The 14140-nt window shown below is 34.3% G+C and overlaps 2 protein-coding genes across 2 annotated transcripts; both read right to left on the bottom strand.

Annotated features, from left to right (window-relative positions):
* Positions 1-356: 356 nt before the first annotated feature.
* On the bottom strand, positions 357-4584 carry LOC127221835 (olfactory receptor 5D13). The gene is made up of 2 exons (XM_051183821.1): positions 4581-4584; positions 357-1312 (listed from the first exon to the last, which is right to left on the bottom strand). The coding sequence occupies exons 1-2, from the start codon at positions 4582-4584 to the stop codon at positions 357-359; spliced, it is 960 nt and encodes a 319-aa protein (XP_051039778.1).
* A 1332-nt stretch (positions 4585-5916) lies between these two features.
* LOC127222006 (olfactory receptor 5D13) lies at positions 5917-13822 on the bottom strand (the record flags this gene model as incomplete). The annotated part of the gene is made up of 3 exons (XM_051183928.1): positions 13794-13822; positions 10332-11244; positions 5917-5931 (listed from the first exon to the last, which is right to left on the bottom strand). Coding segments are annotated over exons 1-3 (957 nt in total), but the record flags the coding sequence as incomplete, so codon positions are not given.
* Positions 13823-14140: the final 318 nt, after the last annotated feature.

The raw sequence follows: 14140 nt of genomic DNA, 5'->3' as shown, positions 1-14140 counted from the left end.
CCATTAATCCTATCACTCAGTAGACAGAGGCAGGTGGATTTCTGTGAGTGTAATGCCAAGCTGGTCTATAAAAACAAGTCTCAGGGCAAACAAGGATATTACACAGAGAAACCCTGTCTTGAAAGATCAAAAATACCTACTGAAAATCATACTCAGCACATATATATAATAATTTCCATAAAAGTAAATGCATGAAATTTTACTTTATATAATACAGGTATAAATCTATAATAATATTTAAAGTTTACAATTCATGATATTAAATGTGGGAGTGAGCTAACACTAGCATTCATTATGAAAAGAAAAAAGTTTATTTGCTGTTCAGCAAGAAAATTAACTTGCTTAGAAACCACATTTTATGGTGATGAATGGGAGCTTATTAGCTTCCTAACTGCATCTTTCACATCCTTGTTCCTGAGGCTGTATATCAGTGGGTTCAGCATGGGAATGATGACTGTGTAGAAGACTGAGGCCACTTTGACCAGAAGCCAAGAGCTTTTGGTAGTGGGAACACAGTAAAGACAGATGATAATGCTATGGAAAATGGTGATGGTTGTGAGATGGGAGGCACAGGTAGAGAAGACTTTGTAGCGTCCTCCAGAAGCAGGCATTTTCATGACAGTTGTGACAATGAAAACATAAGAGGTAAGAATGATCATCAGACTGCTTAGTTCATTGAAAGTGGCAAAGATGAAAATGACCTTCTGACTAATGTAGGGGTCAGAGCAGGATACAGCAACAATGGCATCATGCTCACACACAAAGTTATTTATGAACTTGGTCCCACAGAACAACAAGGTTAACATAAAGTGTATGAATACAAAAGAACAGGTTATACCCCATGAGTATGATGCAGCAACTAGTGACCAACAGAGCTTCGGAGACATAGCCACTGTGTAGAGCAGAGGGTTGCACACTGCCACAAACCTGTCATAGGCCATCACTGCCAACATGAATGTTTCTGTTACTACAAATATGCATGCAAAGAAGAATTGCATGACACAGCCTGTGAAGGAAATCCTTCTGTCTTCCACAATCAAGTTTTCTAAGAGTTTGGGAGTCACGACAGTGGAGTAACAGAAATCCACAAAGGACAGGTGACTAAGAAAAAAGTACATGGGGGTGTGGAGCTTGGGGCTGAGCCTGATGATGGCAATCATGCCCAGGTTCCCCAGCACAGTGACTGTGTATATTGTCAGGAAGAGGAGGAACAGTGGTACCTGGAGATCTGGATATTCTGAGAAGCCCACAAGGATAAAGGTAACCTCAGATGTCTTGTTTTTTTGAGTGCTATGGAGAAAAATGAAAATTTCTCAAAGTCAGAGCTAATGTTTGTAATAGAGAGCAGTAAAAAAAACAAAACAATACAAAACAAAAAACAAACAACATAATAAACTCTTCCATAAGTACTATAGAATATGACTAAAAATATAACAAGTTTCTCTGTAATTATTTCAACATTTTACTTATACAGCACATACTGAATGAAAATTTATTTCAGTTTAATACATTGCAAAGAAAACTAATGCAGTAATAGAGAATTCCAAACTTATCAAGCTATATTTTAAAATATTGCCACTACTATCATAGACTGTTGTATTCCTGAGACTTGCGATCTAACCACTAGCATAAATTTGAAAGTAGATTAGTGTCCTTTTGGCAATAAATCAACACTATCATCATCTGCAGCTTATTTACTGCTGTGTCACACCATTAATTCAGAGCTTAAAATACAAATATGAAAGTTGTTCTCTTGGAATTCAGCATAAAAGCTTATAAAAGCCGAAGGATCACAAGTGAGTGTCTAAGTCAAGCTACATGACAGTATTTCTCATAAAACATGAAGAACATCGAAAAGTAAATGTCAGTCATCTTTTTTTATAATATTCTGAATTTTTTATTTAGATTATTTTTCTTTATTTACCTTTTCAGTATATTTTAAATATCAAGTAACATAATTTCAAAATATATTATGCAACTGTTCTCTGCTAATGTTTAATACATTTCTATTAATACTGAATACATTTGAATAGTAAAGGTTTATTTTAGATTAATAATATTCATCGTACTGCGATCATAGTAATGCTGGGCTTGTTGAGAATAAATTGTTAAAAGCAATAGTGAATTAAGAGATTAATGGCTTCTCCGGATGCTCACAAAAACGGACTTATGAATGTTGAGCTCTGAACGTTCTATTGAGATAAAACAACATGCGGGGATTAGGAAATATTATGGAATAAGGAACAGAAAGTCTGTGGGAACTTAAAGCTAAGTACTAGGAGTGTAAGTTCAAAATTTGGGCAAGGCAGAGCTCTGAGAAGCATAGCTACTGTTATTTGGGCTGACTCTGCACAAAGTGAAGCTGTCAATTCCCCTGGATCAGAGAAGGGTTCATCAGGCTCAACTCATTGCAGAATTATAGACAAATGTTACATTGAAGGATAAGAATAATCATTGGCTTCAGTTTGGAACCAAAATAACAATCCCATCAGGCTTCAGTGGTACTTGCAAACATATTACCATGTAGAATGTTTTAAAATAAGAAAAGCAGAAAACAAAATAAGTGAAAAGCATATAGTAGGGAGAGGAACTTGTGCAAAGAATGAAAGGCAGATCATAAAGGAAATATTGTGGAAATAAAGAGAGTTCACTGCACATGTATGAGTTTGTCCAAAAACAACTTTAGCCAGCACAAAACAAAAGTTTATGTGACATTTTGAGAGTAATTTACATGATCATGTTAGGCTGGCAGTGTTTACTTTATGGATAACAAATATTTTAGGATTAGGACATGAAATCTATATTGTCATGACTTCTTAAACTCACCAATCTCTACATATCCAGTCTCACTATTGCTGATACATTCTTGTCAAACCTAAAATATTTAACAACCGGTTATAATGTATATATTAATCTAAGAAAATTAATTTTTTTTCTGTGTTCCCAATATTCTCATATATTATTGAATCACTTTCTATGGTAGGATTACCCATTATATTTATTTCTCCTATATATAGCCAAAAAAGGATGTTGGTATTTCTCCATTATTAAAAATTATTCACTTTTCATTTCTTTTTGTTTTCTTAGACCATATCTCATATAGCTCAGTCTGGCTTTAAATAACTATGTAGCCACAAATTTACAACTTAATTAACGAAGGATTCATAAACCTGATCTTCCAGCTTCCACCTTCTAAGTACTGAGAATACCATACCCCTCTGTCATACTATTGTTGAAATCTCCTTTTTAAAGAATATTTATTGTTGTGTCATTACCTATAAAGTTTTATGATAAATTGGATATTATTATTTCTTGCTAGCATGTTTTTCCTTGATTGATAAACAGAAAATATCCACTATAAAAAGAAGAAGGAATCAGTCAAGGGTACTAAGGATGATTTATTAGGGAAGAAAGTTCTACTTAAGGTTTCTGGGATCCACAAATCTGGTTTTCTCTTGTAAATAATATTAAGGTCCTTCATTCAAATGCAATAACAAGACTGAATCAACTCACCTAAATACAAAGGGCCTCGAGTGATGCATTTACTTAAAATTTCTTTGTTAAGAAGACAAAAGTCTTCTTATTTACTTGTTAATAAACAGAAAAAGCCTTGGAAGAATTTCTGTCAGCAGTATATTTTAATTAGTGTTTAAAATGAAGTTTAGTCACTCTCTCAAAGAAAAAAAAATCAAACATACCAGATCAAACATTGCATCTAAAAATTAAATACTGGTTCCAATCTTTGGTACAGATATATGGCATCAAGGCCTTTGGGATCAAGACATTAGGGATTTTTGATGAAAAACTTTCTAGGAGGCTACAATTTGAATTAATATATGTAATAATGCCCCATGGGATTGTATGTTATATCTCTAAAGCCCCTGGGCATTCATACTATCAACTTTACTCTCTAATCATAATGAATATGTAGTGACTTTAATGGATTAAAATACAGAAAATCAAATGTAAAAAGAGCTACTAGCAGCAGTTCAACAAACCATATATATGTATACATATATATATATATATACACATTATGTTTCATACATGCATGTGTAACAATACACATATATTATAAATTATATATAATGAATATATAATGCCCTTAATATATATATATAAGATTTATATATAACTAAAAGTATTATATGTATGTAATATTTATGCATGCATGTAATTATAATACCCTTAGCTATATATACATATATATATATAAAATACACACATATATTTACTATTTATACATATCCCATCTCCCATAACTGTGCTGGACATGCTGGACATGTGCTGTTTTGTTGACTTAAGTTTTCTTTTCCACCCAGTCCAATAGCTGTTTAGTACCCACTAAACACACAGAGGCTTGAATTAATTATAAACCGTTTGGTTTATGACTCAGGTTACTTATTGGCTAGCTCTCTCTTAATTATTAACATATTTCTCTTAGACTGTGTATGTCCACATGGTCTTGGCTTCCCAGTGATACCTGAGCCTCTTTCTTCCTCAGCAGCTACATGGCATCTTCCTAGAGACTCAATCTCTGAGTTCCTCTTTCCAGAATTCTCCTAGTCTCATAGTCTTACCCATACTTCCTGTATGTCTACATCATTCCTGTCCATTGTCCAAAACAGCTTTATTCATCAACCAATAAAAGAAACATATTCACAGTATACAGAGGGACATCTCTTTCTGTCTAAATAGAAAGGAAGATTTCACTCTAACATAGTAAATAAATATATATAACAAAACAGTTATTAAGCATGAACTATGTTTAACAATATTTAGTCCATTTACATTTAGAAAATTAAATGAAAATATTTTATCATCTATCTTTGTGAGCCTAAAGTTTTATATGTAACTTATCTTTTAGCATAACTAAGGAAAAACATAACCATAATTATCTGTCTTCAACTCTATCAAAGACCCAAGAAGAATACTATATAAACTCTAATATAGACAGAGATATCCAAATTCCTGGACAGTCACTCAAAGTTTCTCTAAATGTTGGCACATTCCTTTTCAGGCTATAGGTCTGGGAGACTTTGACAAAGCTGGAAACTTGAAGGACCATCTTGTCTCTTGGCAAGTTTAGCAGTCATTATTCATTTAACTTGCTTGTCCAGTTTGGATAGCATGCTGTCTAGCAGTTCAGGCAAGAGCAGTTTCTTGTCCAAATGGCAATTCCTGCCATGCTAAAGGCAAATTCCATGAGTTTCTTCTATGTTTATATATTACAGTTAAATTAAGGATCAGGATAAACAAATAGGCCGAATAGATGTTTATTCAGGGAGAAATAACTTACAACCTAGTAGATGAACACCAGCAAGTTCCACTGGATGCTTTCCTCTCCTTGGCCTGCCAGCAAGAGAGCATTCCCCGGCTCCTCCTCAGACTCCTCCCACAGGTCACTTCCGTCCCTGGCTCCACCCCCCAATGGGCATGGTCAGTGCCACAGAAGGAGACAAAGTGAATATCCCTTTACACTGATATTTCTTTCTGGCATAATTAGAATTGCCAAGAGCAGTTGTGTCTCATTTTCATGAAAACCCTAGTAAGCCATTTAAAATGCTATATTCTGTACGTCTTTAAAAGGTTTTGAAGAATATCTATTCATTTGAAATATATTTTAGTATATATAGAATACCTAACTAACTTCACTATACATTTTTGACTACCTTATGTGATTATCTATAATCTGTATTTAATTATATATTACATTTTTAATGAGCTGTATAAACATACATAAACAAGACTAGTGTTAAACATATAGCAAATTAGACCTTAAATCTGTATTAATAAACCCAAATCCATACTAATGTAAAATATTCATTTCTATGTGATATTTTCTTTGGAATGTGATCATTAACCATTTATAACCAATCCTATTTAAATAAAAACAAACATTTATAAACAATATTTGGGAATTTGGGTATAGTTCTTTCTAAACTGCTTCCTGCTATTTGGTAGCATCACATGGGGATCCTAAGAAAACCCGCAACCATGGCCAAATCCTGGCTGTAGTAGTCTATGAAGCTATAGTATCTCAGTTGTTTTGAATGATGGATCACTTGGGCCACTGCATCAGGAGGTCTTGTTTGATCAAACCATATTATTCTGGAAAAAATCCACAGCTTTCCATCTGAGTAATTGAAAGCAGAATTTCTTTTCCATAGTGACATGTCCTTGAACTTAAATTTTGAAGTCAAGGCATTTTTAAAATATGTAGGTTGGATTAATCTTGCAGAATATATAATCAAATATCATTTAGCAGGTGTTGTTCCTTCCTCAGCAATCAAACAATTCAAAGACAACATGACAACATACAGTATCCAAATTATCTGTGTATTTTCCATCTTTATGTGGCTTTTTTATTACTCCAATTCTTTTATTTTTAATTTTTGATATTTTTTCGCAACAGGGTTTCTCTGTGTATCTTTGGCTGTTCTTGAATTCACTCTGTAGACCATGTTGGCTTTGAAATCACAGTGATCACCTGATTTTGCCTACCAAGTGCTGGGTTTAAAGGCATTTGCCACCACACCTAGCTACTCTATTTCTTTTTTAAGAACTTTCTCTATCATTTTTTCTTTTCTCTTTCAAGCCTACATATTTTTTTAAAATGTATTTTAAACCATTTGGAGAGTTTTTTTCCCCCCCTCTGAATCTCTATTTACAGTATATCTCTTTTTCTGACCACATGAGTCTTTGTCCTGCTAAACAGCATGGGAAAGATAACAGCAGTGCTGGCCCTATACTATTCCTTAATTTTATGAGAGTAGAACTACATGGCAGAGGTACTGGTGGGAGCCATGCATATTGTCACAATTCTTCATAGTTTCTAGGTCCATGCCACCAAGAAGCATGCAAGTGGCTGCTAATAACCACCACATAAGTGTTCAGTAGCAGGGCCTCTTAAGAGAGCCATGTGGTGTTTTTTTTTTTTGTTTGTTTGTTTGTTTGTTTGTTTTTGTTTTGTTTGGTTTGGTTTTGTTTTGTTTTTGCTGCTAATGCTTAGTTAGGACCTGAACCTCTGATTGCCTCTAGCAAACAGAGCCCACCTGAGAAAATACAAGAAGCTGTACTTGATTCTTTTTTTTTTTTTTCTTACTTTACATGTTGATCCCAATTCTCTGTCCCTTCCTCCCACCCTTCCTCCCTCCTTCCCATGCTACCCCAAACCACCTCCCATCCCACCCACCCCCTACAGGGATGACTTCCAGGAGGGATCATCATTTGTCTAGTCCCTCCCTCCTGTCTCTAGGTGAAGGGATTATCCCTCCACAAAGTCCTTTTGTGCACCAATGATACAACCTGGTTCTACTGTCAGAGGTCCCTTAGACTGCCCAGGCCTTGTAACTGAGACCCATGTTCAGGGGGTCTGAGTTGGTCCAATGCTGTTTTCCCAGCTATCAGTCTGGGGGTCCATGAGCTTCCCCTTGTTCAGGTCAGCTTTCTCTATGGGTTTGTAGCCTGGTCTTGACCCCTTTTTTATCACTCCTCCCTCTCGGCAACTGGATTCCAGGAATTCAGCTCAGTGTTTAGCTGTCTGCTTCTGTTTAGTGTCTGCTTCTGTTTCCATCAGCTACTAGATGAAGGATCTATGATGACATATAATTAGTTATCAATCACATTATCAGGGAAGGGCATATGAAGTATAAGGTAGCCTTTCCACTGTTGCTCAGATTGTTGTGGTCATCCATGTAGGTCTCCGGACATTTCTCAGTTTTCTCTTCAAACTTATAGTAGCTACCTCTATTATGAGACCATTTATTTATTTATTTATTTATTTATTTATTTATTTATTTATTTTTTGTTCTCATCTATTCATCCCTCAACCCCCGACTCAATCACGTGGGACGAGGAAGATTGATTCTGTGTGTGTGTGTGTGTGTGTGTGTGTGTGTGTGTGTGTGTGTGTGTGTTCAGTATCCCCGAGACTCTTAATCTCAGGGTCATGGAGTTATGCCCCCCTTTGCACAAAACATATAGAGTGAAGGTTTGTATCCTGCCTAGTCACACAGCTATTTAGTTCCAAACAAACACACAGAGGCTTATATTAACTATACAATGTTTATTTAGCTTGTGGCTCAGAATTCTTATTGGCTAACTCTCTCTTAATTATTAACATATTTCTTTTAGTCTGCATATCTCCACATGGTCTTGGCTTCCCAGTAATGCCTGAGCCTTTTTCTTCCTCAGCAGCTACATGGCATCTTCCTAGAGACTCACTCTCTGCATTCCTCTTTTTCCAGAATTCTCCTAGTCTCATAGTCTTACCTATATTTCCTGTTTGGCTACATCCTCCCTGTCCATTGTCCAAAACAGCTTTACTCATCAACCAATAAGAGAAACATATATTCATAGTATACAGAAACACATCAATCACTCTGATTTCTCCTGTGATTATTTTACTGAATTCTCTCACTTATATGCAGTTAATATCAGGACCCATCAAATCAAATTTTAATAACATTACTCACATTCTTTTCAATTTTTTTGTTTATTTTATATGTACTAGTATTTCATCTATATGTTTGCCTGTACACAATATGTATGGCTGGTAACCAAGGAGGTCAGATGAGAGCTAGATAATCCTGGGCATAGGTTTTACAAGTGACTATAAGCTGTCATGTGGGGCCTAGAAATTTAACTTGGATCCTCAACAAGGGTAGCCCATGTTCTGAACCACTGAACCATCTCTCCAACCTTCCTCCTACTCTTTTTTTTTGTATGTATATGAGTGTTGGAGGGTGAGTTGTGATGCCCTCATAGTCCATGGCATCTTATGCTAGAATTCTAGATAGCGTCAGGCAATACTGAATTTTTGTAAGTGTAGGATGTGAAATTAACCACTGAGCACACTTCTCTCCACATACTCTTATTTTTACATTGCATCATAAACTATCTGCTGATGGATCTGTTTGATATATAGATAGGTATAGACATTATTGACTGTGATTGGGTATAGAAACCTGTCATGTAACTTATACTACAATGATCCCAATAATTCTATACACTGTATCATAAATGTTTACGTACATGAAGTTTAAATGACCAAAAAAATTTAAATTCCTAACAAATTACATATCCCATTTGATAAAATGTTTGAATTTGATGTTTAATAGTATTTCTGCATTATTAATGTCTGGATTATTCCTCTCTCAGATAAAGAAGATAAAGATATTTAAAACTGCTATCATGACTATCTAGTATATAGATAAATGTGTAGATCAAAGCCACTATGACATAACACTTCACTACAGTAAATATGGATATAATACACAAAAATAAACCAAAGCTAAAGAAAATATATAGATTTATATAACTAAAAAAAATCTGTTTTAGCTTTTATTTTATCAACATTTCTAAGGGAACCAAATAGACTAGTTGTAAATACATCTGCATCTATTGTAATCCAAATAAATATTTCAATAAATAATTACAGATGTATAAAAACTTTGCAGTAAATGACATTGCTCTTTTATGAATATTTTCAATGTTATTTTGATATGTCTAAATATAAAATATAAGCAGCAGTGATTATTCCATGGATAAGAACATACTGAGTCCTTAGGTTTGATTCCCAGCATGCACACTGCTTGTCTCAAAAGCAATATATACTCAAACTCAAGAGAAGCTTCAAGCCCTCTCCTGTCTTAAACAGTACCTATAAAAACCACACAAATACACACACACACACACACACACACACACAGGCATGCACGCACGCACTCACACACACACCTAATGACAAATAAAACAAAAAACTGTTTGAAAGAAATTCAATGTATAATAACAAGCAAATTTCAAATCTACTAATTCTAAATATGGTAATGTTTATTAATAAGATTTATAGTTTGCATTTGTGTTGAACAAAAAGTCCAGTTTAAAAATAGCTTGAAAAAATTATATTAGATTTTCTTTCATTTTCATCAGTGATTATTCAGTGGTTGTAAATATTTGCAATTAAAGTATCATGAAAGCTTCCTTGATAAGTGGCTTTAGATTATCTGAAATGTCTGATATTTCAATATAAAAACTGAGTTAAACACTTTTCTGGGGAATATTATGTTAAAGTATACAAATATGCAAACATACAAGAAATAATTTTCTTAAAATTTCTGAATAATATATTAAGCAAAAATGGCCTAAATATTATTATTTAAAAATATTTATAGCTTGTAGGTTGTTTTAATGTATTTTAACAAATTGATATTAAAATAATTTATAGAAGGAAACTGAAAATAAAGATATTGATTTTATTTAACAGATACAGATATAATGTAAATACCACATCTTACTAAAACCACATTTTACAGTGACTGATGAGAGATCATTAGCTTCCTAACTGCATTTTTCACATCCTTGTTCCTGAGGCTGTATATCAGTGGGTTCAGCATGGGAATGATGACTGTGTAGAAGACTGAGGCCACTTTGACCAGAAGCCAAGAACTCTTGGTGGTAGGAACACAGTACAGAAAGAGGATAGTGCCATCAAAAATGCTGATAGCAGTGAGATGGGAGGCACAGGTAGAGAAGACTTTGTAGCGTCCTCCAGCAGCAGGCATTTTCATGACAGTGGTGACAATGAAAACATAAGAGGTAAGAATGATCATCAGACTGCATAGTTCATTGAAAGTGGCAACGATGAAAATGACCTTCTGACTAATGTAGGGGTCAGAGCAGGATACAGCAACAATGGCATCATGCTCACACACAAAGTTATTTATGAACTTGGTCCCACAGAACGACAAGGTTAACATAAAGTATATTAATATAAAAGAACAGGTTATACTCCATGAGTATGATGCAGCAACTAGTGACCAACAGAGCTTCGGAGACATAGCCACTGTGTAGAGCAGAGGGTTGCACACTGCCACAAACCTGTCATAGGCCATCGCTGCCAACATGAATGTTTCTGTTACTGCAAATATGCATGCAAAGAAGAATTGCATGACACAGCCTGTGAAGGAAATCCTTCTGTCTTCCACAATCAAGTTTTCTAAGAGTTTTGGAGTCACAACAGTAGAGTAACAGAAATCCACAAAGGACAGGTGACTAAGAAAAAAGTACATGGGGGTGTGGAGCTTGGGGCTGAGCCTGATGATGGCAATCATGCCCAGGTTCCCCAGCACAGTGACTGTGTATGTTGTCAGGAAGAGGAAGAACAGTGGTACCTGGAGATCTGGGTATTCTGAGAAGCCCACAAGGATAAAGGTCACTGCAGAAGTCTGGTTTTCAGGAATTCTATGGAGAAAAGAGGAGAAGACTATTTGTCAAGGTCTGAACTAATTTTTGCAGTAGAGAAGAATAAGAAAAAATTACTGTAAAATTTGGCAAGTACTATATAATATGGCTGAAAAATACTGGAGATTCATCTCTAATAGCAATGCCTGGTTATATAACTTGTATCCTATAACCCATATTATTGTATGATTTAATTTATTGTAAACATAATATCTTTAAAGGGGACATATTATTGCTAGATATATTTAAATAAAGTGAATCAATACTCTCCCACACATTCTCTTTAAATGGTCCATTCTAACCACATCTATTAATCTAACTAAAAATAAAGTGGGAAACCTGCTAGGGGAAATATGCATCATAAATTCCAAAACTTTTTATGTCTTTATTTCTTAACATTATTTTAGTCTTATAGAAAATATTATATGCTGTAACTTCCAGTAGTTGGGAGTTGATGGGAGATGTCATTCTGTATATATGTTTCTCTTATTGGTTAATGAATAAAGCCCTGTTGGCCATTAGGAAAGCAAGATAGGTGGAATTAGGAGACAAGGAGTATTCTGGGAAGTGTAGAAGGAGATTTACAATGAAGAACCAAGAGGAGTAAGAGGTCCATAACTTCTCTCCAGTAAGATAAGACTAAGTAGAAACCCTTAGATTAATAGAAATGGGTTAATATTTAAGGCAGAGCTAGCCAATAAGAATTAGTAGTAACAGACCAACAGCTTTATATCTAATATAGCTTCTCTTTGTGTTATTAGGGGCTGACCTGGGTGTAGGACCAGGCTGGCAGGAAAACTGCTCATAACAGGGAGTTAAGGCAAAAATGTCACACTTGCAAAACCAACATACGGTATACAGTATATTACTCTGAGGAAAAAAGTAAAATAATATTATTCTTAATTTTCTTATTATATGCTAACTTCAGGATTATATTACTCTTTTAAAATTAATTTTTCAATGTTAATTTTTACTCTTTGAAGCATATCATTGGAGAATATTATGGATATATACTACAAAAATATATAAAACATTTAAGTTCTTATTGAATTTGAATTCATTGTATTGTGTGTAGTGCCAAATATAGTCCTTGTCTGATGTCACATATTAGCTGAAGAGAAACATAGACTATAAAACTGTTCCTTTTTTCTGTTTGTTATATTTCAGAAGATGGAGAAAAAAAATCAAACACTATAGTCACTGAGCCATTGAAGAAAATACATTCTTGAATTTTAAAGAATTGTCAAAAACAACTGCCCAAACAGAGATCTATTATTCCTGGATTCTTCTAGCTACATCCTAAACAGTAGGAGGAGGATATTAGTAATATGAAATGAGGTTCATGGTGACATCAATGTTACAAAATACACCATGATTGGGAGCAGATATACCTCATTGAGTTCAGCTGGCTTCAAGTTATTAGTTTTTTGTTTTATATTTAATGAATTATATCATTCTCAGAATCAGAGCCACACATGGACAAGTGTCCGTGGCATCCTTTGGGAATTGAATATACAAAATCATCATTTCCTAAAACCATGAAACCGATGCTGTACAACCTCATCTGGGAAACTAATCAGAGAACTCATGTCTTTCCACCTTTTACATACTTGTCTTTATCCTTTTCTGGTTCATTTGCACGTCTACCTTTAGTAATATTATCTTCCAAAAAACAATGCCAAACAATTCCTAGACAAAACTCATCAGTTTCAAGTTCAACACATCTAGATTCTTGTCATATTTCTCATACTTCCCTATGATTTTAAAAATAGTTCATGTAACACTGTGAGGATGATTTGCATTACCACTCTAACTTGGTGGTAATTTTACTGACTTAAAAGTTTTATTAATGAAACAAAACTCTACATTCTCCTGACATTCAATACTGTCCAACTAAACATTTTCAATCTTAGTACCACCAATACAAATTTCTATAACCCTTTATGGATTGATCAATCTATATATGCTACATTTCATCTCAAGTGTTAACTTTTCCATCACATTCTCAATACTATGATGTCTTATACACAATCTGTGGCAAACTGCCTCTTCTCGGCTGTATGTAGCCAAACAATAAGGTATTTAGCTGTCAATTACAAAACCCATTTTCTATTTTTTCTTCACTATTTTTTATTACAAGGTCTCATAAATTTCAGGCTCACCTTAAATTCTCTTCTTAGCCAAAGCTGACTTCACATTCACAATTTAGTTCAATGAGGCTTTGAAATGTTGATGGTGGTCCTCAAATTATGATCTTTTATGTACCTACTGCATACTGGGATAGAAGTTCTGAGACACCATTTATCACTTAATTAGTCTTTATATATATATATATATATATATATATATATATATATATATATTTCAGACAGGACTGTTACACTTCCTTACCTCCTCAGATATAGTATAGTGATAATTCATATGATGCATTTAATAATTAACTAATATTTAAAATATTGATTTCATTAATACATAGCAGATATGAAATTAGAAATATATCAGTCAGTATTCCCCCATCCCAATGAAATAGCAGAACAGAATCAACTCACCTAAACACATGGGCCTCTGAGTAATGCATTTACCGAAGATGTCCTGTCCTTTCTAAGAGTTATAAAGTCCTTAAATGATCTTACTTAGTAGTTAATACAAATATCCCTGAAAATAGTGCAGTCCACTGGACATATCATATGATGTTTATCAACACTATCAGGAAAATTCAGAGTACCAGACAAAACATAGAATCAAAGGATTATTTAGGGCTATCAAATTGTGTCATAAATATATATTATCAAGCCATCTGGAACCTGAAAACTAGGGAGTGGCACTAAAATTTGCCTGGGAGGCTACAGTTTGAACAATTAGGAACAACATTGTCCCATGTGATATCTTGATTGTA

Source organism: Phodopus roborovskii, unplaced genomic scaffold (assembly GCF_943737965.1).
Source record: "Phodopus roborovskii unplaced genomic scaffold, PHOROB, whole genome shotgun sequence".
NCBI classification, from domain to species: Eukaryota; Metazoa; Chordata; class Mammalia; order Rodentia; family Cricetidae; genus Phodopus; species Phodopus roborovskii.
This window is presented reverse-complemented; position numbering and strand designations above follow the sequence as displayed.